The sequence below is a fragment of the Pistacia vera genome, unplaced genomic scaffold (assembly GCF_008641045.1).
Source record: "Pistacia vera cultivar Batoury unplaced genomic scaffold, PisVer_v2 Contig117, whole genome shotgun sequence".
Classification (NCBI taxonomy): Eukaryota; Viridiplantae; Streptophyta; class Magnoliopsida; order Sapindales; family Anacardiaceae; genus Pistacia; species Pistacia vera.
In genome coordinates this window covers 2247248-2273499 of record NW_022195215.1, presented here as the reverse complement: position 1 = coordinate 2273499, position 26252 = coordinate 2247248, and the positions used below count along the sequence as shown (strand labels likewise).

Sequence of the window (26252 nt, the reverse complement as noted above, 5' to 3'; positions counted from 1 at the left end):
CAAATTTTGAAACCATGCTCACTAGGGATGTTTGGAGTCTTAGAACTATTTAATTAATATTACACATATAATTTATCTATTATACATTTAAATAAATTGTGTGGTTTTTATATTATCTATATTTATTTATAATGCTAATTATTTTACGGGTTTGGACATAACATGTTTTATTTAAATGACAAATGTAACATATACAACCCAATAACTTACCAATTATATCTTTAATGAATTAACAAATGATATAATCTTAATATAATGTTAGACTATACAAAGCTGGATACTTTAACAATCTAATTAAATAATGTTGGATCATACGACATTGGTGCTAGACTTGGTAGTCTAGCATATACCAGCTATTTTTGTCTTTGTTATTTTCATTAAGGGGAAATATGTTAAGTCATGTAATTTTATTATTAAATTTGTTCTTTAAACAAAACCTTGACATTTTAGGAATTAAGATTAGTAAGAATGACTATATATGGAAATATTTCATTTTTTTTTTAATATTATAACATTAGTTTGTATAAGGAATTTTTAGCTAGCCCTCGTAGCTTAAACTAATAACAAAAATCTCACTGAGGTATTTGAAATAACAAAAGATACCCTAATGTTAGTGATTTGTGAACTGTTACAACTGTTGGAATTTGACAGTGACAGAGTAATTAAACCCCAAATATAGTCTTATAACATACTAAGAAATTTTTTTCTTGAATCATACTTGGCATAAAAGGCAAAAAGACCAAATTATCCCTTTCAAAAAATAATAAATTAAATAAAAAATAAAAAAAGGCATACAACCAAACACAAATACACTACCACAACTATCTCAACCTGCCACCCTGAACCCACCACCACAACCAACGACCCTATACCCAAATCCTCATAATCGAACATACCTCCACCAACAATCTCTAGAAAATAAATTAGCAACACTACACCATATGATCCTCCACTGTTTTACAAATAAATTCTCTCACCCTTAAACCATCACCATTCCCACTCCTACCATACACTTTGTAGCCACCTTTAAACCATTACCATCTCCAAAGAAGTCATTTAGTTAGCCAATGCAAGCAACCAATGCACCCCAAACCAACCATCAAATTCACCATAAAAATAAACAAATTGGGTTTGTAGATTTTACACAACAATGACATTTCATTTTTTCTTATTTAATTAAACTTTAATCGATTACTTAGTTTCCTTATTCCCAAACCTAAACAAACAATAATAAACCCATCTTCAAAATGCAGTTCTTCTCTCACCATTACAACCATCAAACACTAACCTATCTTCATCTATGTTAAAACTTTCGCTTCATGGTGGAAAGTTGCATGGCTGCTCAGAGGGAAGGTGTTGACTCAAAGAGAGTTATAAGTGTGAGCAATGAATGAGTGCAAATGACAGTGATACTTCAAGTAAATATGCAAGGAATAATAAATGAATTGAGAGAGAAGAAATGCTTAGAGATTTATAGTGGTTTGAAGCTCTATCCACAAGTCTCCTATATCCACTTCTTCAAGGCAACCTCCTTGAAGTTCCACTAGAATTGGATTGTGTCAAATATACTAGTTTGATAGGATTTTGCCTATTTACAATACTTTGAACATGATTTCGCCCACAAGATGTTTGAATAAAATTATGTGAAATATTGCCTCTTAAACTAGGTTTGAACAAACAATAAGAACAATACTCTCAAATGTTTTCAAATGGGTACAAGAGAGTGATGATTTGATTTGGATTTTTAGCTAAAGGATTATGTAAGAATGTTTTTTTATAAGACTTTGAATATTTGATATTCAATCTATCTTTCTTTGCAATAAAATGCTCTATTTATTGCTTGACTTCTCCCCTTTGAGGTAAAGAGTTGTTGCTGCATTAATGCAGTTTTGAAAAGCCTGCAGACACAAAGGATTAAAGGAACGAGCGTTCCACTATAAAAAAACGTTCGTTTCTGACACCAACAGTCATTTTGTACAACTTTAATGTTTTAGGAATAATCGTTCCACCATCACGAGTGGGCGTGCCACCATAGCAAACAGTTATCTCATCACGGGGAATGGTCAGTCCATTGGCTCCTTAGAAATCCATAAGAATTCCATAATCATGCACGACTTTTTGGAACGTTGATGTTCAACCAAGAACGATCTTTAAGTGTGAACGGTCATTCCACCACGGGGAACGATCGTTCCACTTTGGATACTTAAGCTTTAACTTGATCTTCAAGGCTTGTCTCCCAATATTTGTCAAAGGCGCAAGATGTTTGAATTTTGAGTACTTTGACTTTTGATTTGGATGGAATGGGTGTGTTGCTTAGTCGTGCTGGTGTGGGCGACTTGACTCCATTTTGAGCAAAAGCTTGCACGATCACATGGAAACGTTGCCGTGTTAAGAGGAATGTGCATCTGTGCAACTTTGTGATACAAGGAATGACTATTCTTTTGTCTTGCACAATCGTACCAATAGAAAAACTACATTTTGTTTTTGGTTATGACTCCTTGTAATACCTTAGCATATTTGTTAAATAACCAATCAACTATTTGGTTAGTTTTGACACATTAAAACATATGAGGACTCAACAAGTTTGATAATAACAAATTTTAGGAGAATAATCTAATCGTACGATAATGTATGAGTAAACCCAATCCTAAGTAGTAAAGGGATAAAACTCTTTTAATAAAAATTCCCGTACAAGAAAAATATGACTCTTGATAAAAGCTAGGTTTATTAGGGAATTAATTAAAACAGATTTTAAGAATTAAGGAATAATAAAATAAGTGGGATGTTAATTCTAAAAGATTTAGGGATATTGATTATAAAATAATAAAATAATTTTTGTATATCTTTTTTTAGAAAGACAATTATTTAGACAAATACAATTAATAAAAGGGATTTTGTTTATTTGTTAAGAAAGGATAATTGCCGGAGAAATATTTAAATAATCATCCCTTCTTTATAAAAATACAAAATAAAATAAATAATAAGATAAATTAAGGAATTTGAGAGATAAATTATATTTTATACAATAAGATAAAATAAACTAATAAATCTGAAATTTTTTTAAAATAAATGATGCAAACATTTACCTTGGATTTTAATAAATATTTAAATTAAAGAGTATAATTAAAATTACCGTTTTGCCCAAATAAAACCTTTAAAAGGACTGTTCAGTAATTTTAAGGAAAGAAAATAATTAGAAAGAATTTACACTTTGAATTAGTAGGAAATGATATTTAAAAATAATGAAAAAAGTTCCTTTATAAAAAATAAAAATAAAAATAGGACTTGGAAGGCTAAAATAGTAAATTCATAATAAAGAAACATTTTTATAAATTTAAATAAAACTCCGAAAATTGTGAAATTTAAAACTAGTACTTTTTGTATTTTTCTACAATTTTTGAAATTATAAAATAAGCAAAATGACCTGTATTGAAAAGTCAACTTAAAAGTCAATAAATTGTCAAAACGGGGGTGATCTCCAATTTCGGGTTTTTTTTGTGAAAAACCTGTAATTTTATCCTAATGCGTGGATGATGATGTAATTACACACAATGCTATTTTAGGAATGTTTTTTTATAATTTATAAAATTATTTTTTGAAAATAATTTAGACTTGGGCCTTTTAATCATTTTCATAGCTTGTACAGACCAATTAGAATCCCCCCAAGTGGGCATAATTCAAAGAAGTACCTCGACCCATATAAGCCTTATTGGACATGCTATCTTACCACAACATGACCCACAAAAATGCCCCATTAAAAGGCTTGGGCTCGCCGTCTCCCGAAAAGGGTTAAGAGAACATGCCTGGACATGAGGCCCAACATATCTTTTTGGAGTGTGAGGGGGCCTTGGAATCATTTTGAGTCTGTGGGGTTTCTTGACAAGAGTAATGCTACAGTCACCGAAAAGAGCACACCGAATTTATGCACCGAATGACGTAGTAAAATCCTAACCATCGATTAATATTAATTCATAATTAATCGACGATCAGGATTGCGTCACATCATTCGGTGCATAAATTCGGTATGCTCCTTTCGATAACTGTATTATTTTTCGTCTTGACAAACAGTGGGCATCAACATAAAGGTAATTAATAAAAAACGAGTCCTAGGCACTCTCGAAAGAGTGTGTATATGTAGGACTAAAACTAATACTACACAAAAGGACCCGAGTACTAGGCTAGAGCCATAATTGTCAATTCCATTAGGTCAAGTGCAGGACAAAGCCAAAGGTTATGGACCTTTGAATGAAACAGAATAGAACCTAATAGGAGTCGTAGGCAATAGTTCCATTAGGATGAATGCATGAAGGGAGTGAGGCAGTACCATACTATTGCCATCAGGGACGGATCCAGAAATCTTTATTAGGGTGGGCCAAACAAAAATTTTTAGTTCTAAAATTGAGAGTGTACCACAATTTTTTAATATTTGACAATAAAAATTAAGGGTGGGCCAAAGTCAAACTCAATGGAATAATGTATTTAATTTTTATTTTGAAAAAATTGAGGGTGGGCCATGGCCCACCCTTAATACACTCTGGATCCGCCCCTGATTGCCATACTTAAATTGCGGTAATGGCTCTCATTCTAAGTATAAAGGTGGGCTAGGAATTGAGAGAGGAAGAATAGGGCTTTTTTGGTTAAGTGGTTGTGGAGGTTCCCTCCCTAAAAACACTATTGGTTTGTTGCAATCAAAAGCATATATTATACGGTCTTCAACCAAATGGTTTGTTGTAATTCCTCTATTGGGATTCTACAATAGAGGAGCGAGAGAAACTTAATATTCATTTTTACAGGAGTGAGGCCACCAACCCACAATGATCTATAAATGAGTCCGTCCAAACTCGAAATCCTTGATAACGTTAATATATATCATGGTCATATCATTTGCCTCTTCATCTCAACATTCACATGCCATGTCGCTAGAAATAAATGAGAAGTTTATGATAAAATTTTGAGAGTAGTAGAATTGACTTATGTTCCCCAAATGTGAAACTAAAACCCTCTGAGGTATAAGTGAGAGAATATTCCTAAGCTCTATAAACTTTGCCAAAAATAAATTAACCCTTTGTTATATCTATAATTATAGGGGGTGAACATGAATAATGGATAGAACCGGAATCAATAGATATTTGGACCGCCGGTTTTGGGTAGGAACTGGTACTGTATCGCTTTGGTACCAGTTCCACCCATTGAAGGAATCGAAACCGACTCGAGAATTGCATGGTACAAACAAAGTAAGCAATATGGACATGCCCAACCGAAAGCACACCAAACAAAAGCCCAAGGATCCTAGGCGGACAACAAGAAAGATTTACAAAAGGCCCAAATAAAAAACTAAGCCCTTACACAAAACATAAACAAAACTTTACAGACTATACAAACTTTACCGGTGGTTTTTCAATTAAGCAATTAGGTTTTCTTTTCTGCATTTCGGGGAAAAATCAAATTTATTTCAGTTTTCAATTTCGTGGTGACCTTCACCCCATCACTCCCTCACTTCTTCCTCCTTCGTGGTGACCTTCACTCCATCACTTCATCACTTCTTCCTCCTTCGTGGTGACCTTCACTCCATCACTCCATCATCTTCATTTCGGTGTCTGAACGACAAAAACTCAAAAAAAGAGACAACCGAGATTTCGATTAAACATTGAGTACGATAGTTCGTGTTCTCACTCAGTCCCTCTGGTACTCCGTTTGCTTACTGATTTGAGTAGTTTGCGTTGCGTCATTGAAGTCAATCTCCGTTTGCACTTTGCACATTTCCATTCACCAGAAGCCGAAGCCCGAAGGTATGAGTATGACCTCTTTTAATTGTTTTCCGCCTTTCTATGAATGTTTATTGTTCACTTGCTTTACAACCAGAGTTTAAAAGTGTTTGGACTGAATGAATTTTTGCTTAGGTGTGTGCAGCTTGGGTTTTTTACGAAAGAGACAACGGAGAGGCTACATCTGTAGTTATAGTTCGCTTGATTCTACATCTGTAGTTTATAAGGTAATCTTTAGATTTTGGTGTCTGTCTGTTGAATCTACATCTGGGTGAATGTCAAGGCTGTCTCCATAACATTTGTGACCTTAGACAGGAGTCACTTTTGGTGTCTTCTAATAATATAAGCATATATTAAAAAAAATATTTCAAATTTATTCTTCTTGTTTTTTGAGATGTAAAATCACTAATTAACTTTTTGTATTCAAATTTAGAAATCAAATTTTTTTCAATTGATAAAATAGCTAAATTACCTAATCTTTCTTGTGACATGATTGAACGTAGATAATGAATTGTTAAAAGCTTCTAGAATTTTCATCTCTTGGAAAATCTAAAACTTGTCTAATTGGACCTTTCGCAATTAATAAATCACGTAAGCTTGTGTCTAAATTATTCCATTATGCCGGATCATAAATATTTTTAATAATTGTTTCATCTTTATCATTAATATTTTCATTCTTGTCGATTGAAATATCTTCTTCTAAATTTTCATGATATTCTTCACTAGTATTTGATGAATTTGAGCTGTTATCTTTAAAAATTTCTTCATAATTTTCAATTAATGTTTCATTTAAATCTTCATTTGGTTTTTCTAGCATTTGGTATTTCATATTAATAACAAATCTATCAAGTGCACCTTTTTGGGATTGAATTAGTTCTTCTATCCTTTTTTTTCTTACGTTCTTTAAATCCGGATTCATACTTTCTAGTAGACATTTCTAATTAAAGAATAAATAATTTAGAGCCCTTGATATTATTTTGCTAAAATAAAAATAATTATAAAAACTGCAAGAACTTAGCCCTTGATTTATGCTCTTTTGATTTTGCTTTCTGCTGATACTCTAAAATCTTATATTATTACCCTCCCTGTATAAAAATAAGAATGTATGTGACACATTCGCTTGACCAAATATCACTTGCTAAACCCAAAAAATAAAAATTCAAAGCTTGTGCAAAGAAATTTTTGTCTATAGAGATGAGAAAGCTGAGAGACAAGAGATGAGAAATCTGAGAGTAAAATGAGATGAGAAAGCTAAGAGTAAGAATTAAGAAAACTGAATTTTTTGAGTAAACTGAGGGATAAGTGATATAAGGGGTTGTCATTTGGGAGAGAGAGTAGATTGCGATTTGACATTTGAGAGGTTGCAGCCGATAATGTGTTTTAACGGAAAAATAGAGTTGATAATTTGTATGTGTTTCAACGGAAAGATTTGAGAGAGATAGGCAGAAGGTTGGATTTGATGGGTTATTATATACAGTGGGACTTTTGTAAATATATGTAAAAAGCTTATAACAAATTTGGGCCCTTCTGGCCTTTTTTTGGGGCCCCTTGGACTGGCCTGAATAGGAAATTATACAATAATGGTATTTTTGTAAATATATTAAAAAAACTTATAACAAATTTGGGTCCCTTTTTGGTAGGGGTGTTCAAAAAAATCAGATATTCGATACCTGATCCGTATCCGATTTGAAAAAATCGGATATTTGAAAATTCGAATCGGACTCGAATATAAATTTTGGAAGATTCAAATTTTTGGATCAGATACCGGATCGGCTTTGCAAAGAAACCAGATATTCGGATCCGATCCGGTTTTGTCCATAACTATAATTTTTAAGAAGTTATTTCGGGATCCTAGGTGAAAAGTGGTAAAGTATGTGGAATGTTTTGAAATACGATGATAACTTCTGGGTCAAAATGTAATGAAATGCTAATGTGGTAGGGGGTATGGAAGAATAATGCAAAATTTTAGGAGGCAAATTGATATATCTATACAAATTCGGATCAAAACTGAACATCAGGTTTATCCGATCCGAATATTTGGATCGGATCAAACGAAATCTGGATCGATTCGGATCAGATCAAAAAAATGCAAAATCGGATCGGATATTTGGTTTTGCACACCCCTACTTTTTGGCCCTATTTTTTGAGGGCACTAGGCAAGTGAAACCAACCCTGACTAAATGTAATTTTACAGGGTACTCATGACTGGAACCGAAACTTGAAATGTACGTTTCGGTTCCAGGAACCTAGGAACCAGAATAGACTGGTTTTGATTGTGGTTTCTTATGCTAGGAACTGAAAAATCGACCGGTTCTAGGTCCTAGCAATTTTGGCAGGTACCGGGAACTGCTCACCAGTAGACTGTCTGTTGTAAGGACTATTCATTAGTTTTAACAGTAAAGAGGGTAATAGTGTAAATGACATTAAATTTTATAAATTTATTAAAAACTGAAATCTCGATCATCGAAACCCATCACCACAACACAGCCAAATCCCTAATGCCCAAACTCATCACTGTGACACAGCCAAATCCCCAACGCCCTTCTCGGCCTCCAAAACCATGTTTACTTGTCAGTTGCAGTGTCGCCCACACAAGCCTCCCTAAGTGTTGAACTTCTCCTCCACCTCTCTTGTCTCAACTTCTGCGCCCCACATCTATAGCACCAGCCCACACACTCGCTCGGAAAGCACAGTTAGGGTCGACTTAAGTACTATGCAAGTGAAGCACCTAGCTAGGGCCTCCAAGAAATAGGGCCAAAAGGCAGCCCAAGTTTGTTATAAGTTTTTTGAATATATTTACAAAAATACTATGATTATTTAATTTCTTATCCAGGTCGGCCTAAGGGGCCTAAAAAAAAGGCAAAAAAAAAAAGCCCAAATTTGTTATAAGCTTTTTACATATATTTACAAAAGTATCACTGTTATATAATTTTCTATAAAATCTAACCTTCTGCCTATCTCTGACAAATCTTTCTGTTGAAACACATACAAATTGTCGGTTCTATTTTTCTTTTGAAACACATTGCAGGCTGTAATCTCTCAAATTTCAAATGTCAAATTGCAATATCCCTCAGTTTTCTTAATTCTTACTCTTAGCTTTCTCATCCCATTTTACTCTCAGATTTCTTATCTCTGTCTCTTAGCTTTCTCATCTCTATAGATAGAAATTTCTTCCTGTTTGTTTTTGGTAAGCTGTTGCTTGTTTGTGCAAGATTTGATTTTTTATTTGATTTATTTTTTGGGTTTAGCAAGTGATATTTGGTCAAGTGAATGTGTCGTATACATTTTTATTTTTATACAGGATAACAATATAAGATTTTAGAGTATCAGTAGAAAGTAAAATCAAAAGAGCATAAATCAGGTGTTAAAGTTCCTTGCATTTTTATAATTATCTTTATCTTAGCAAAATAATATTAATGGCTCTAAATTATTTATTCTTTGAATAGAAATGTCTATTAGAAAGTATGAATCTGGATTTGAAAAACGTAAGAAAAAAAATAAATGAATTGATTCAATCCCAAAAAGGTGCATTTGATAGATTTGTTATTAATAGGAAACATCAAATGCTAGAAAAACCAAAGAAGATTTAAATGAAAAACCAAAGAAGATTTAAATGAAAAATCAATTGAAAATTGTAAAGAAATTTTTGAAGATAACAATTCAAATTCATCAAATATTATTGAAGAATATCTTTAAAATTTAGAAGAAGATATCCCAATCGACAAGAATGAAAATATTAATGATAAAGATGAAACAATTATTAAAAATATTTATGATTTGATTTAGTGGAATAATTTAAACATAAGCTTACGTGATTTATTAGTTGAGAAAGGTCCAATGAAATAAGTTTTAGATTTCTTAAGAGATTAAAATTCTAGACGCTTTTCTACAATTCATTATTTGTGTTGAACCATGTCACAAGAAATATTAAATAATTTGACTATTTTATCAATTGAAAAAGATTCGATTTCTAAACTTGAATACAAAAATTTAATTAGTGATTTTGCATCTCAAAAACAAGAAAAATAAATTTGGAATAATTTTTTTAATATATGCTTATATTATTAGAAGATCTCCAAAATAACTTTTATCTAAAGTCACAAATGTTCTTGAGATGACCCTAAGCACAGTGCCGCCCTCCTCATAGGTTTGGCCCTCACCCCTTTAACCCATGGAATCTTCTCCAGTATGTGTTTTATTTTGCTTGCACAGTGTATGGGTTTTAACAATAAAGGAGGTTTTATTTTATTTTGTTCGGTATTGGGTTTGTTTATTCCTTTATTAGGATTTTTCCGGCGGCTGGTGAACTGGTACTGTTGTTATGCACTGGGAGAATGAGGGCTACATTAGGGTTTAAAGAAATCAATTATCCCACAACACTGCAATAGCCTAACCCTTAGTTTAGATTTTCAGATTTGATTTCTATTGCTTAATCTTGTGGGTTTGGGTTGGAAACTAGGAGGAATCAAGAATCACTACTGAATATATTATATACATTGATTAAGGAATTTGTGAGTGTTTTGTGCTGTTGTTAACAATTTCATATATTTGGAATTAATTTTGGCTTATAAAAGTGCGTTATAACTATTTTCATGGGAAATAGATGATTAAATTTGTGATTATTGTGATTTGGTTGCTGTATAACAGATACTAGACTAACTTCAGTTACGATAAAAACAAGTTCTTCATCTACAATTTCATCAATGAAGGAAGAAGAAGTGAACCGGTGCCAGATTCAAGAATTGTACCCAAAGTTTAAATCTGTGTCCATTATAACCCTGATTCACGAACTTCCAGAGTCTTTTGTTGAGTATCTTCTGGATGACTCTGGGCCTTTCGTCCTTCCTGCTTCTGTTTCAAACGATGATGCCCTTCCCAATAGAATCCATAATCCTTATGAGGAAGAAGACTATCAGGTATCCGAAGGATCTGGGGATGAAGCTGAGCCGTCATCTCCCCCTTCTTTTCCAGAACTAGAACTAAAGATTAGGGAATCCATTGAATCCCTTGGCGGTGCAATTTTTCCTAAGTTGAATTGGAGTGCACCAAAAGACTCCTCTTGGATTAGCACATCTGGGACACTTCGATGCGCTTCATTTAGTGAGATTGCACTCTTGCTAAGATCATCAGATTCATTGGTACATGATCTGTGTCATGCATACGATTCGTGTGGTGATAGAACCTTATCAAGACCCCAGAAGTTCTTTCTTGCTCTTCGCAAGTGGTATCCGTCTTTACGACCAGAGATGGAGTTTCGATGCTTCGTATGGGGTCAATGCCTAGTTGGAATTTCTCAGCGTGAAGTCACAACATTTTATCCTGTTCTTTGTGAGAAGAAAGATGATCTAAAAGCATTGATTCTAGATTTTTTTTTTAACAACTTGAGATAGAAATTTGAATCGGAAAATTACACATTTGATGTTTATGTTACGGAAGATGAGCGGGTTAAGGTTTTGGATTTTAATCCTTGGGGTGCATTTACACTGCCACTACTTTTTACCTGGGAGGAATTGGAGCAGAATCTTGGAGAAGAAAGCGAATCTGTGGCCTTCAGAATTGTGGAGAGCCAGTGTGGTGTTCGACCAGGTATAAAGACAGCCGTGCCATATGACTACTTGGATACCAGTGAAGGGAGTGGTTGGGATCAATTTCTTAGGAATGCTGATGTGGAGCTGCATCGACAAACCCGATCACCTGAAGCAGGTGCTTGAGGATCCGATTTTTTTTTTTTTTTTGAAAGTTTTGATGTACTAAGTTATGCTTGTTTTGTTTCATATTTTTCCTATAAATGACATCAGTTACTGGTTTATATTATACAGTCACTGAAGTATTGCTCCAAACAAAAAAAGTGGAGGGTAAATCTTTACTTGTTATAAACCTTTTCTCTCTCCTTGGTCCTTCCTTTCTTTGTTATTCCTCTGACTTGGGGGAACATTAATCCTTTAGACAATGGAAAATATATATTGACTGGCAAAATGACACTAAAATAGGGTATTCTTGTTTGCATTTTGAGATTTATGAAAGAATTTGTACAAGTAATTTGCATTATAGATATCATTCTAATGAAGTCCATTTATGTTTATTTCAGATATTTAGTATGCTTGTTTATTAGATTTTCCTCTGTGTGAGAAAGAAACTATATTTTCACACGAGATTTGAAGTGACAGTAATTCACTAAAATCATATTTTATGTCATCTGTTACTTGGTGATTCAATGTCTTCTAATATTTTATATTGGAGATGATGAATGATTTCATCAAATCAAAATAATATATGATAGAATTCCCAAATAAATTGTTATAAAGATTTTATTTCATGTGGCTTGAGACTCCTTGGAATTATTTAAAAAAAAAAAAAAAAAAAAAGCAGTCCCCATGTTGCTGTGAACATGTTTTGAATTTTATGTTTCTTGGGATTGTTAATTACTTCAGAATTAATCACTTTTGAGAATGCTATAAAAGTAATTATTAATTTACAAATAGAGAAGTTTATGTTTGTAAATTCCCACTTAGCACGAGAGTCACTGGACCAATTGTTCAAAATCACCGACTATTTCAACCGTTTAAACAACTTAAAGCACTTCTAATATCACTGACTATATCAACCGTTACAAATTGGATATTAAGATATATATTACTAGGAAACCTTGAGGTAAACATAGNATTTTATTAATTATTATATATATAGTTCAATATCTTGATATTGTATGAAAATATGATTTTTTGATACCATTTGAAAAACTGGAAGAACACTAAAAGTTTCAAAATTTAAAAGAAAATGTTTGCATTAACGTCAGAAATATCTAATTTTATTCCTTGAAAATAAAAACTAAAAATTTCCGTGCGAACATTCACTTAAACAACTGCCGTACCTACTTTATCTAACTACTATGGGCCCATCTAATTACCACCACCGACCGATAAGGAATCCACACGTGTCAAAAAATCACCCACGGTAACTCTAGAACTAACTCAGCATTTTAAGACCCATGTTTTTACCGATTCCAAACAGCTGATACCCTGAAACCACAACTATAAACTCTAATCATGAGACAAAGCACGTTTCTCGAAATCAACGGTGATTATGTGGAGCATCATTTATCTATGATATTATTTCGTCCGAAAAGCTCATCATTCTCGTGGTGTCAGAACATCCGATCTTGACTAATCCGCTACTTTCCCATTTTACCCTTCCAGTCTCTTCCCTATATAAACCAAACAATAAAGCTAGGGACACCGAAAAACCTGCACCGAAATTGTGTATCGGCCTAAATGTAACACACTTCTGATTTTTTTAACAACATATGGACAACCGTCCATATTATATGGACGAGGGTCCATATATTAGGGATGAGCGTCCCCAATTAAAGGACGCCCGTCCATAAGTAAAATGAAATAAAAGTTTTTTATAAAAATTAGGGACAGCTGTTCATCTGTTATAGACGACCGTCCCTTCATTTTGGATGGGCGTCCGTAAATAAGAGACGCCCGTCCTTAACCAAAATATGAAAATAAAAAGGAAAAATTTGGAGACGGCCGTCCATAAATTTTGGACGACCGTCCCTTAAGTTTGGACGGTCGTCCCTTAAGTTTGGACGGTCGTCCATTAGGCATCCATTAGGAATTGACGGCCGTCTCTTAAGTTTGGACGGACGTCCATTCTATACCTTAAAAAAAAAAAAAAAAAAAAACATTCTAAACACCTTTCTTCTTCGCTCTTCTTCTTCGTCTTCATTCGCTGTGTTTTTTTCATATTTATCGCACCTTGTTCACTTGCCTCTATGGAAACTTTATTGCATAGTCGTTATTTTCAGGTAGTTTTTGATTATGATGACCAAAAGAAGATCGATTTTTTTGGGTCAGGAATAGAAGAAAAGACAAATGAGACAGTGAAGTTGAGGTATATAATACAGTTAGAGCCCATTTTCCTTTTTCTGGTTATCAAATATTTCTCAAAAATCATGTGATCATGTAGGAGTGATACTACAGGCGAGGTGGCAAACCAGCCAGTCCACATACCATATTGTATACCAAAAGTTCCAGGCAGGTTCTATTATTATTTTGGAAAACCAATTCAAACACAAGGTATATATGCTCCTTTCATTTCCTACCCTTACATAATTATGTTCATCAAACAATATAAAGTTCACTGTTAATTTGTTTTGAAGGGAGGGAGAGTGAATAAAGAGACGGGAAGAAGGCTCAGGAATTGTATTTAGAAGTGAAATCAGAAGTTGAGAAATGCCTTGCTTATTTAAGGGAAAAAAGAGAGAAAGATCCTTACAGGAATATATTGGCTCGTTTTATTCACCAGGCCACTCATGGCTTTACCCACATTTGAGCTTTGATATGAAGGACCTCCTTCGTACAATGGGTACAGGAACTTTCCAAGCACGATTCATCCTAGAGCAAAGGGGATTTTCTAATTGTATCTCAACCTCCATACCATTGTATCTAGTGCATGTTGTGCCTACTTATTACAATTTTAAGTTCAGTTCCAGTCGAGAGATGAAAGAGGTCAGTGCTACAAAAATCAATTTCATTAGGAAGCCCGGTGAATAACGGAAAGCAAAGAGTTAGTGCCTGATGGTAAGCTCAGCCCTAAGATGGAGTATTCCATTTATGAAGTAAAGACTGTCTTCAGCCATGAATGAGGTCCATTGTATGGCAAATAAGTTCCTGTACCCAACTGCCTTTCCTCCGGTGAAGGTATAGTTACCTTTGTATTTGCTAACAAACTCCTCAGTTGGCTTTGACCGTGCCGCAAACACATAATCCACAGCAAAACTCACTGGTCCCTTCTCCTGCATCCCCAGAAACAGCCCAAAACAATGAAAAGAGCTTTGCCGGTCCATGTTGCAGTGAGCAGACAAGTAGAACCCTTGTCCACCCAAGTGGAATGCCTGACAATACATTATGGGCCATGTTGATACTGGTAAAACAAAGCTGCTGGATTGTATCCGAGGTACTAATGTTCAGGAAGGTGAAGCTGGGGGAATGAAGACGAAGAAAAAGAGAGGAGATGGGGAAGGAAGACGAAGCCGAGGAGCGAAGAAGAAAGGTGTTTAGAATGTTTTTTTTAAAGTATGGACGAGAATGGACACCCGTCCAAACTTAAAGGACGACCGTCCAAAATTTATGGACGGTCGTCTCCAAATTTTTTTCTTTTTTTATTTTCATATTTTGGTTAAAAATTTATGGACGGTCGTCCCCAAATTTTTTTCTTTTTTTATTTTCATATTTTGGTTAAGGACGGGCGTCCCTTATTTACGGACACCCGTCCAAAATGAAGGGACGACCATCCATAACGGATGAATGGCTGTCCCTAATTTTTATAAAAAACTTTTATTCCATTTTACTTATGGACGGACGTCCTTTAATTGGGGACGTCCGTCTCTGGTATATGGACCCCGTTCATATAATATAGACGGATGTCTATGTGAGTAAACGGTTGTCCAAATTTGATGGACGGCCGTTCACTAGAACAAAATTGTTAAAAAAATCAAAAGCGTATTACACGTATGTCGGTACACAATTTCAGTGCAGGTTTTTCGATGTCCCTAGCTTTATTGATAAACAAACCAAATAACTTTTCAATATTCTCTTCGTATCACTCTCTGTTTCGGCATTATAACTGTATCTCATCATGGCCAAGATCAAGATTGGGATTAACGGTATACATTTCTTCTCAATTCTCTTAATATGTTCACGTTATTTAATTCTACAAGTTTACACGTTCAGATGTTCTGTTTTATATTTTTTCGTTGATTTTTGTTTTTCTTTTTTGATGAAGGATTTGGAAGAATCGGACGTTTGGTGGCGAGAGTTGCTTTGGAAAGAGACAACGTTGAGCTTGTCGCTGTCAATGATCCATTCATTACAGCCGACTACATGGTACGGGCTTTTATTGTTATAATCTATATATAATAAAACGTTGCTCCATGTATACGTGCGTATTTATATATATACACACACACAATAAGAAGATGAGATGATTTGAAGCCTCTAATAAAATTGAATACAATGTGCTGACGATGATTTAATTGGGAGATGTAGACGTACATGTTCAAGTATGACAGTGTTCATGGGCAATTGAATACAATGTGCTGACGATGATTTAATTGGGAGATGTAGACGTACATGTTCAAGTATGACAGTGTTCATGGGCAATGGAATAAACACGAACTCAAGGTCAAGGACTCAAAGACTTTGCTTTTTGGAGATAAACCCGTCACTGTTTTTGGTGTCAGGTATTAATAATATCATCGTCCATCATTCTACATTTTATTCTTTACGATCAAACACTTATAAATCATGATACAGAAATTGTTACTTAATTTGTTATACAATGATAAATTAGGAATCCTGAGGAGATCCCATGGGGTGAGACTGGAGCTGAATACGTTATAGACTCCACTAGAGTTTTTACTGACAAGGACAGAGTTGCTGCTCACTTGAAGGTTTTATATTATATTGCTCACCTGTTCTTTTTGTTTTGTCTATTATCTAACTATGATATCGTTTGCTTCTGTTACATCTGATATCAGAATTTGATAGATTTTTTAATTACAGAAGCTCTTCTTTTCTTGTCTTTTATTTTATGGCAGCTACGTTCTGCAAAGCAGTTTTATTAGAATTGTGGAATTAGCATTGCATTTTTATTGAACGTGGTTAATCGTGTAAAAACATTTGCTCTTCCATAGTATGGTGCCTATCGGATATTGTTTCTAATGGTGTTCTTTCTTTTGTTTGCTTCGAATTCTAGGAAATTATATCTGGAATTTGAAATATGTATACCCTTAAACGTCTGCATGTTACAGTGGATTCTACTTGATTTATGTTTATAACCATGTCTATATTACAATTCTGCTGGTTATTTTAGTTGGCTCTATTGATTGTTTCACAGGGTGGTGCAAAGAAGGTTGTTATTTCTGCACCAAGTAAAGATGCTCCCATGTTTGTTATGGGTGTGAATGCCAACGAATACAAGAAAGACATTGATATTGTTTCCAATGCTAGTTGCACTACCAATTGTCTTGCTCCATTGGCTAAGGTATATTTTCATTCAATTCTTTTCTATTTGCTTCATATAGTTCTATAATATTTTCGGGTTTTGTGTAGCTACGAAATAAAAAAAGTAAACCTGGAATCTCATTATTATTCAACATATGAAACAGGTTATTCATAAAAAATTTGGTATTGTTGAGGGTCTTATGACCACTGTCCACTCCATTACTGGTGAGTTTCAGTGAACATATGTTCTTTATACACAGTTCCTTGAGCACTGATGAATTTGTGTCTCCATATTATCCAGCCACTCAAAAGACTGTTGATGGCCCTTCGATGAAGGACTGGAGGGGTGGTAGAGCTGCTTCTTTCAACATCATACTGGAGCTGCTAAGGTATCATTATTTACTCATGGTAGCACGACTAAATTAGCTTTGATTTATTTGTCCTTTGCTAGGCTGTTGGTAAAGTCCTGCCGGCATTGAACGGAAAATTGACTGGAATGGCTTTCCGTGTTCCCACTGTGAATGTATCGGTAGTCGACCTCACCGTCAGACTCGAGAAGAATGCCACTTACGACCAGATCAAAGCTGCTATCAAGTAAGGATAATTAGTTTACACTTGCGTATATAAGAAATTTTGGCAGTCTTATGTAACATCATTCCTTAATTTACCTTTTTCTTGTATAGGGAGGCATCTGAGGGTGAAATGAAAGGAATTATTGGTTACACTGAGGATGATTTGGTGTCAACTGATTTTGTGGGTGACAGCAGGTGAGGCCATTTATCATTTATGCCTGAACAAATGTTAGGTACCAATTTACTTGGGGTTCAAATTTCCATCAATTGCATATTATGCAGATCAAGCATTTTTGATGCCAAGGCTGGAATTGCTTTGAATGACAACTTCGTGAAGCTTGTCTCTTGGTACGACAACGAATGGGGTTACAGGTGCGTACTCATATCCACCCACAAATCATTTAGATGAAGCTAATTCTTCACAAATTTTACCATATCAAATGTTGTTGTGATGATGTGAAGAAGAGCTTGGCACATTGATGGTTTTGTTTTTATTTTTTCTAAGAACCTCTTGATTGGTGTCGCAGCACCCGCGTAATCGACTTGATAGTTCACATGGCTTCTTGTAAGTGAACAAGGAGTGGAATCGGAGATGGGACTGGTTGGCAAGTTGTGAAAGGCCTGTTCAAAACATTTCCCCTGTTTAGGCTTTAGAAAAGGATAAAATACGTTAATTTTGAGAACCATTTTTGCTGTTTGGAACATTGCATCTGACTAATTCGGTTACATATAATACTATATTTTTCTATATATTACTTTTCCCTGCCATTCTTGTTTGAAATTGTCTCTTCCGGCCCTTAGTGATGATTATATATATGGTGTATCCATTCAGGACATTATCATGTTTTGCAAGTTTTGTTGTTGAAGAATTTGCCCGTTGAATTGATTTCCTTAAATGAATCGGGGAGTGGACCCACGAAAAATGAGAAATTTTCTTTATCTTTATTGTGGACATGGACTTCACTTAAGCTCCTCCAATAATCCTCAAAATATGGGTTAAAAACTATGGCATCCCTATTTAAGAACGGAATTGGTGTAGTTATCCCAGCCTGGAAGGGTCCGGCAGAGGACTAACACAGGTGCAATATTAACTCTTAAGTTTGAAGAAATAATCAGAGAAATGAGAGTTGTATAAACTATAACACTTGTGAAATCAGTGTGTTATAAATTAAACACATGTTGATAACCACATTCTGTCTATAAACTCCCATATTTATGAATTAAGCCACAGCCTTCCCTGTTACCATCAACGATGGACCATTTGACAGATGAAACATGAAAGATAGAGCAGTTTTGTTCCCATATTTGCGGCCCTAAAAAGAACAGGAGACAGTCAAGATCAAGACAAGAAATTCATTGTCTACATTTAAGCTCATGATTCTTAGGAAGGTTCACAAATAACAAAATTTAACGAAAGCAAAAAAAATTTCCAGTAATTAAGCAGGGACAACTTAAGTGAATTCACAAGTTGATCATGCCATAGCCACATGAAAAGATCCTGCAACGCAAAAAAAAAAAAAAAAAAAAAAAACATATTAAATGTTGCAACCAACGGAGCTACGGAAAAGTGAACAGATTATACACTAAAGCAAAAAAGGGATAAACTTGTATTTTCATTGTTCTGTATACCAAAATTTAGTTCGGAGTTCTAAAATTGATGTTTTCTTATAAATGCAGCAAAAGTCGCAGGGTTCTTTGGATTAGAATTTTTTCAGCAAAAACTAATTCTTTTTGAGATTAAGATGACTTAATGCTGACACGGTACCATACCAGTACTAATCAAAGATGCTTGACTGTGATCTAATTCTTTGTTACAGTTACTTAACATCTCTTTAGTATTCCCACATAATTTTAGTTGAAAGATTGGGCAAAGCAAAGTACCCTTCAGCTTGCTAATCAATCTTATCTTTGTCCATTGTATTCTGTCCATATTGATTTAGGTGATTGTAAATTTCTGATGAAGGTTACTGATAACATTTGATAATGAAGTAGAAACTTCTTGCACAAAATCTTTGTTATTTTATCCAGGCTTCCAATTAAAATTGGTTTATGGTGTATCTACCAAAAAAGTAAATATCTCACGGCTATTGAGGCTCAGGTAGGGGTGTTTCATGCCTGAATTTTTTGCTTAACGAGCTGAGCTCATAAATAAGGTAAAGAAACGAGCCGAGTTGAGCCATAGATTTTGTGGCTCGGCTCGGCTCGCCTAATGAAATTTAAGAGAGCGTTTGGTTGGGGGTTAAGTGGAGTACTGGGGTTATATCATCTTATATTACTTGATTACCATGTGGTTGTCAATTAATAAGATACCGTATCTTTAAATACCATAATGTTACTATTGGTAATATAAGAGGTATCTGTTACTTCCATTTTCTTAGGTATTCTGAGATTACCAGGGTTATCTTTTTTGTTACAATTTATCCCTTATTAATAAAAATTTTAGACAATATACTCCACTTTAAAACAATTTACATAAATATTCTATTTCAATTTACCCTTGTTAATTAAAATTTTGGACAATAATACCCTTATATTAAAATAATTTACAGACCACCACTCACCCACCAACCACCACCACTGCTACCCAGCCACCACCACCCAGCGGCCAACAACCACGGACCACCGCCGAAAAATCGTCAGAGTCCTTGAAAGGAACGAAATTCCGTAGGCTCCAGAGGCTTCGATATGGTCGTTCGGCCATCGAAATAGCCGAAAACGGCCATATCAGGCCAGATCGATGGAACTGGTCGTTAACGGCCAGATCCCTGGCCATTAACGGCCAGGTCTGGCTAGATCTGTCGGATATCTGGCGGTTAACGCCATGTCCGTGCCGTTAATGGCCAGATCTAGCCCAGACCTGGCCGTTAATGGCCAGATCCATCGATCTGGCCTGATATGGCCATTTTTGGCCATCGAAATGGCCGAAAAACCATATTCGAAGCCTCTTCGTCACGGTGAGGTACTCATGGTGCTTTCGGAGATTTCCGGCGGTGGTTTCCGGTGGCGGCAGGCGGCGGCAGGAGATGGGGGTGATTTCGTCATAAATTAAAGTTTTATATAAGCGGGGGTGTTTTAGCTAAATCTGAAATATTGGGGTTAAAAGAAATTATTCAAAAATTAATAATAAAAACAATCTTATATTAATATTTAAAAGGAGGACATTTAGTAATTTAAATAACATACCCATCAATTTATCCCCTAACCAAACATATTCATATAACATACCCACCAACTAACCAAAAACATTTTTTTAAAGATTCCTAGTAATCTTCTAGGTAATCTATCTTTCCAGTAATCTAACATTTCTGAACCAACGCCTCTTCCAAGTATTTTGAGTCGATTTACGAGCTCAGACTGCTCGCGAGCGGTCCAGAAATTCAATTTTTTAGGCCCTTTTAATACATCAGTAATCAAGTATTGGAAAAGGTAATAAAACATATTTTCATTGTAAGTTAATAAAGCAACTGACATCCTTATCACATCTTTTTGACTTTTACATTGTTTTACACAAACCATGTTTTTCATCTGACTTTGGCACTTGGCTATCTTCGATCTGAATCTTCAATGCCAATGATACCATAAAGTATCACACAAGTTAAAGAAGAAAAGACGATGACACCACGCTGGTCAACGACAACAACCCAATCACTTTCACGGAAAAAAACCACCTGTTTAAAAGAGAGTTCACAAAAATCATGAGAAGCTAATGGGTTCACAAAAATCAATCATCACAAATAACATAACTCAACAAGATTAAAAACAATCAAACTTATTGCGAACAAACGATGGTCGACGATGGAGCAGCTGGGTTTTACAGCGAGGACAGAAAGGAAAACAAGTAGATTTCAGTGACGTCGAGAGTTGGAAGGGTAGATAGGTTGACGATGGCGATTCTGCAACAAAACTCCAGCGAAGTAGATGGATTGACGACGATGATAGGGTACACCGGAGACGCTAAAAATGTGTTGACATTTTTGGAATTGGTTTGATTTTAAGGCAAATAGTTCATGTCAACGATTTTAGGGATTTTAAAATCAGGGGGTCCTTGTCATTTTTGAAAACTTTTGTTTTAAAAATTTTAGTGTAATCCCTCATATTCAGAGAACCCCCCAAAACTCCACATTATTCGAGCCGGCTCGACTTGTGAGCCTAACGAGCCGAGCTGAAGTGGCTCAAACCGAATCGTTCTCTCTCACAACCGAGCTGAGCCTTTAACGCCAAACTCTAGCCGAGCCGGCTCGCGAGTGGCTTGGTTTGTTAACCAGCCCTAGGCACAGGTTCTGATTATGGCATTGGTTTGATACAGTTTCATAAATTGTGTGATTGTGATCACCATGAAGAATGGCTAAGAAATTTCACTTCTCTCCCACATGAAAAGAAGACAATTATGCGTTTCCATTTCTGATAATCTGTTTCTCTGTGTTGATCAAACTGATGTTCAATAGGAAATCTAAGTTTAAAATAATCCAACACATTCACAGCAAAAAAAAGATATAACGAAAATAAGAGCATATAATAAAGAGCATACACATGATTTATGTGGTTCGGTAATCAGATTGATACCTACATCCACCTTCAAAGCAGTAAGAAAACACTATGAAAGAGAATCTTACAGAGTTTGTGAGTCAGATTTACACCAAGAACCCAGTACAACTCCCTCTGTAAACCCACCTAGGTTGCTCCCATGTGTCTCACACCTCTCACACACACCAAAAATACATAAATAAATCAAAATTTATACAAGAGGAAAAAGAATAAAAATCAGTTACAAAGAGAGCCAACACCATCGTTGATCTCATCCTGTGAATACCAGGCTCCACCTTGATGTTTTCCCTCAACAACTTCCTCTCTTTGTAACAAGAAGAGAACAATCCAGAGAGAATGAAAGTGGCGTGAAAACTGAAAGGCACAACAAATATCCCAGAAATGAAATTACAAGGCTGTCCCTTTCTTTCTCCAAAGTGCCTTTGACCAAAGTTTAAAAACTTTGACCCACATAAGCTAAATCAATGCCACATCAGCACAAATCTCCACCTTGGCATCTGATTTCTTCATCCCCTACGCCTTGGAAATTTCCTCATTCTTACTCAATTTGGAGCATGCTCTTGAAGAGCCTTAGTTTATCCAAAGTAACAACTTTGGTAAACTATCTACTGGATTCTCTTTCCCAAGAATTTCTCCACCTTATAATTTTTTCTTCAACCATATCTCTGATGAATGCAGCCTCACATCAAGGTGTTTGGACCTTTCTGAAAGGTTTGGTTTTTGCATAGGAATATCACTTTGGCTATCACTCTTGATTGGAACTTGAGCCTGATTAAATCCCAACTCACTAACATTCCCTTTAGCCAATTGCTTCCTTGGCAGCTTCTGTAATCGCCACATACTCAGCTTCTGAGTTGATAGTCACAATAGCCTGCAAATTGCTTTCCAACGAACCAGATTATTCCATAAGAGAAAACAAGCCTGTCATGGATTTCCTATTATCAGGATTTCCAGCATAATCAGCACTACACACCCCACAATGAAATCCACATGTTTTCTCTTTACTATCACAATTCCTGTTGACATTGTCCCCTAATATACCTTAGTATCCATTTCACTGCTTCCCAATGAGGTTTTCCAGGATTACCCATGAATCTACTAACATAGCTCACTGCAAAGGCTAAATCAGGCCTTGTACAGACCATAAGGTACATTGAACTTCCTATTGCATTAGCATAAGGGATATCAACATTTCCTTCTCTCATCTTCTGAACTAGGCACTGATTCAAGCTTAATTTATATGTTGCCCCATTGGTGTTTTGACAGATTTACTCAAGCATTTAAATCTTCTAATACCTTCTCACATACTCCTTTCTTTCTTCCAACAAATATCCTAGAAATGAAATTACAAAGCTATCCCTTTCTTTCTTCCAAAGTGCCTTTGACCAAAGTTTAAAAACTTTGACTCCACATAAGCTTAAATCAATGCCACATCAGCACACTCTGAAAATTTGATCCATTTCTAGATTGAATCTACACACAGCTGAAGTCCCATGTAGACTGGCAATATTTTGCCCCGAAACAAAAGTAATTCATACAGGTAAAGGAAAGTAATTGCTTCTCTTAATTTCATTTAGCGTATTTCTTGAGAAACTCCATTAAAGAATTATTTCATGAACAAAAGTACTCTTTGTTTTACATTTCGGTTAAGCTAAATATTCCAATTTCTCCACTTCCTCTCGACTTCCAATGTAAGTGGAACACGCTGATGTATCTGTGAAGGAACAACCAAAGCATCTTAGTACCTAGTTTAGCAAGAAAGTGCATAAACTCATAAGAAGTCCTCGCCTCAGTTGGTTGAATGTCAAGTACTCTTTGATGGCCGTCTGATCTTTTTCCTCCAGCTTGTTCCACATGAAGCTCTCGTGCACACTCATACAAGACTCACTTCCATTCTTGCTCTTCTTGTCTCTGGGGTACTCGTATGCCGCCATAGAGAAGGTCCAATAGAAGTCACCAACCAGGCTGCCATATACTTGTAAGACAAGAAGACAACCGAAACTTAAGCATTAGAGTTTCGTAAAATATGAATCAGAATAGTAATGCAAAAGAATCCTAATCTTGTTAGAAAGAAGAGGAATGAAATTGTACAATGACAGCAAGTTTAGGACTAAGGAAATGCTAATATGCAGTTCCAGAAGAAGCGCTTAAACTGATATATGTAACTGATGTGGGAAATTATTCATGTGAGTCATCCAATTAATGCTAACTATTCTGACAGTCAATAAATAATTAATCTGACTACTTGTGAATATTATTAATTATTTACTAATCCCTCTCACACAACTAGTAAGACCACCACTATGATAGTGGCAAGGATCACACCATAAAGACATGCAAAACACTAAGAAAATGTAGCAACCAAGCTGCAATAACAGAGAGAACTGCAAAAAACCAACCTCCCCTGGAAGAGCCTCATCACTAGTAACTAATATCCCTGCAGTCACACAACAAAAACACAGAGGTGTTGCATCTCTAGACCCTTTAGTATCTACAACTGCTACTACGTTGCAACAGTCCCAAACCTCCCCTGAAAACCTGTATAGAATTGAGCCAACTATAACCACATATAACAGGCCCGAGCTCACAATAGCACACAAACACAACAGAAACAAAAAATGAGCTTACAAGCTATAAATCCATAAAATTCTCCAAAACCAAACTTCTTACAAAACACTGCACATACAGCAAAAAGGTGCAGTATTCAAGCTCAGCAAAAAAGATATCAAAGGACCTAATCACGTATTGAAATCCACACTTCGGTATCCAACAATGCTGCAATTATATAACAAAGTCATGTTATCTATCAATAAATAGAATAAAATAAGAAATAATTAACAAATTGATAATTACTAAATTTTTACTTCAACTTTTTTATCTTTTTCCTTTTTCGAATTTCTTCTTTTTTATTTACAAAGATTTGTTCAACCTTCGACTGCTTTCTTTCTATGGAGGAGACCTTTGCTGCAGACAGCCCGTGGACTAAGAATATTACAATTCCCTTCTTTGGAGTACCATCAACACTTCACAATTCATTCTACTATTAGCTGACATTTTTCTCTTTTACCATTCTTGCCAACACCTTCATTGACATCAATTTTTTCTTAGATCATTGATCACTTTATCACTATATTACAATCATCCTCACTTGATGCTAAGTCTGCTACACTAGAAAATAATAGACAAGTGTCAAATCGTTGTTTCCTTCAAGATTGATGCTCCAATTATATAACTTATTTTAACCCTGGTGTGACATTGTTTATATTTTTCCTCCATCGCCTTAAAATGTACTTTTCTGGTACATGAGAAATTTCCTTGTGAATCAACACCACAATTGCATGTCGACATAAGATTCCTTTAAACTCAAACAATTAACAATTGCAAGAACATCACAAGTTGCTTCGTTAAAACAACCACAAAAGGGACACGACGATAAGTCTCTCTAACCCTAACATCTTTTTATTATAAATTCCATATAGGAATCATTCTCTTTGAAAGAAGATATTTCACAATAGACTTAGCATAAGCTCTTGTTGAAACTCTTTGAATTTGCATGGTATATCATCTTGAAATTGTCTCTCAATACCATAACTGCTTATGCAAGGGATCCATTATTGAAAGATTTAAAATTAGCCTCCTTTCTTTCTCCACTTTATCAGCAATGCATCTCATACTATTCACAACTATTTTAAGGTGGTTTTTGAATTAACATATCCATCAAAGAATGCATGCATACTTTTACTACATTGAGTGGTAGACATACCTGCCAGAAAGTATCTTTTACAAATGCTGGCACCCAACGTCGTCTTTTATTATACATCAGTAACTATTCATTGGCCTAAGGTTGTGTTCTTCAATGAACCTATTCCAGTTCTTCAAACTCCCCATGTGTCAATGAATCATACACTCATTTTTTAAGAAAACTTAATAGAATCATATTGGGTATAACCTTTTAACTTTTCAGGTAATTTCTTCATTATATGCCACAAACACCATCTATGTCGTGTACCGGGAACACAATCTCAATGCATTTTACATTGCCTTATCTTGATCAGTGATTATGCCTTTGGACACATTCATCATACATGCAAGCAGATTGAAAAAGCCATACAAATGTCTTTGTGTCCTCTTAAGATTAACCACAACAACAATGTTGAATATCCATGATGATCAACATCAACAAAAGCCGCAAACGACATATCATACTTTGGTCAAATATGTAGTGTCGAAGTCACAACGTCACCGAATTCTTTAAATGCAGCCTCCTTCTTGCATCCACCCATAGAACATTCTTTAATCGACCCTCTTCATCTAAATCCATTATGTAGAAGAAATTTGAATTCTCATTTTGCATTTTA

General features: G+C 35.1%; 1 protein-coding gene and 1 pseudogene across 1 annotated transcript; both read left to right on the top strand.

Annotated features, from left to right (window-relative positions):
* The first annotated feature begins 10468 nt into the window (after positions 1-10468).
* Positions 10469-11605, top strand: LOC116107607 (cell division cycle protein 123 homolog). The gene is given in 1 exon segment (XM_031393902.1): positions 10469-11605. A coding segment is annotated over 1 exon segment (1008 nt). The 3' UTR covers positions 11477-11605.
* Positions 11606-15356: 3751 nt separating this feature from the next.
* LOC116106125 lies at positions 15357-18106 on the top strand (annotated as a pseudogene).
* The last annotated feature ends 8146 nt before the right edge of the window (positions 18107-26252 follow it).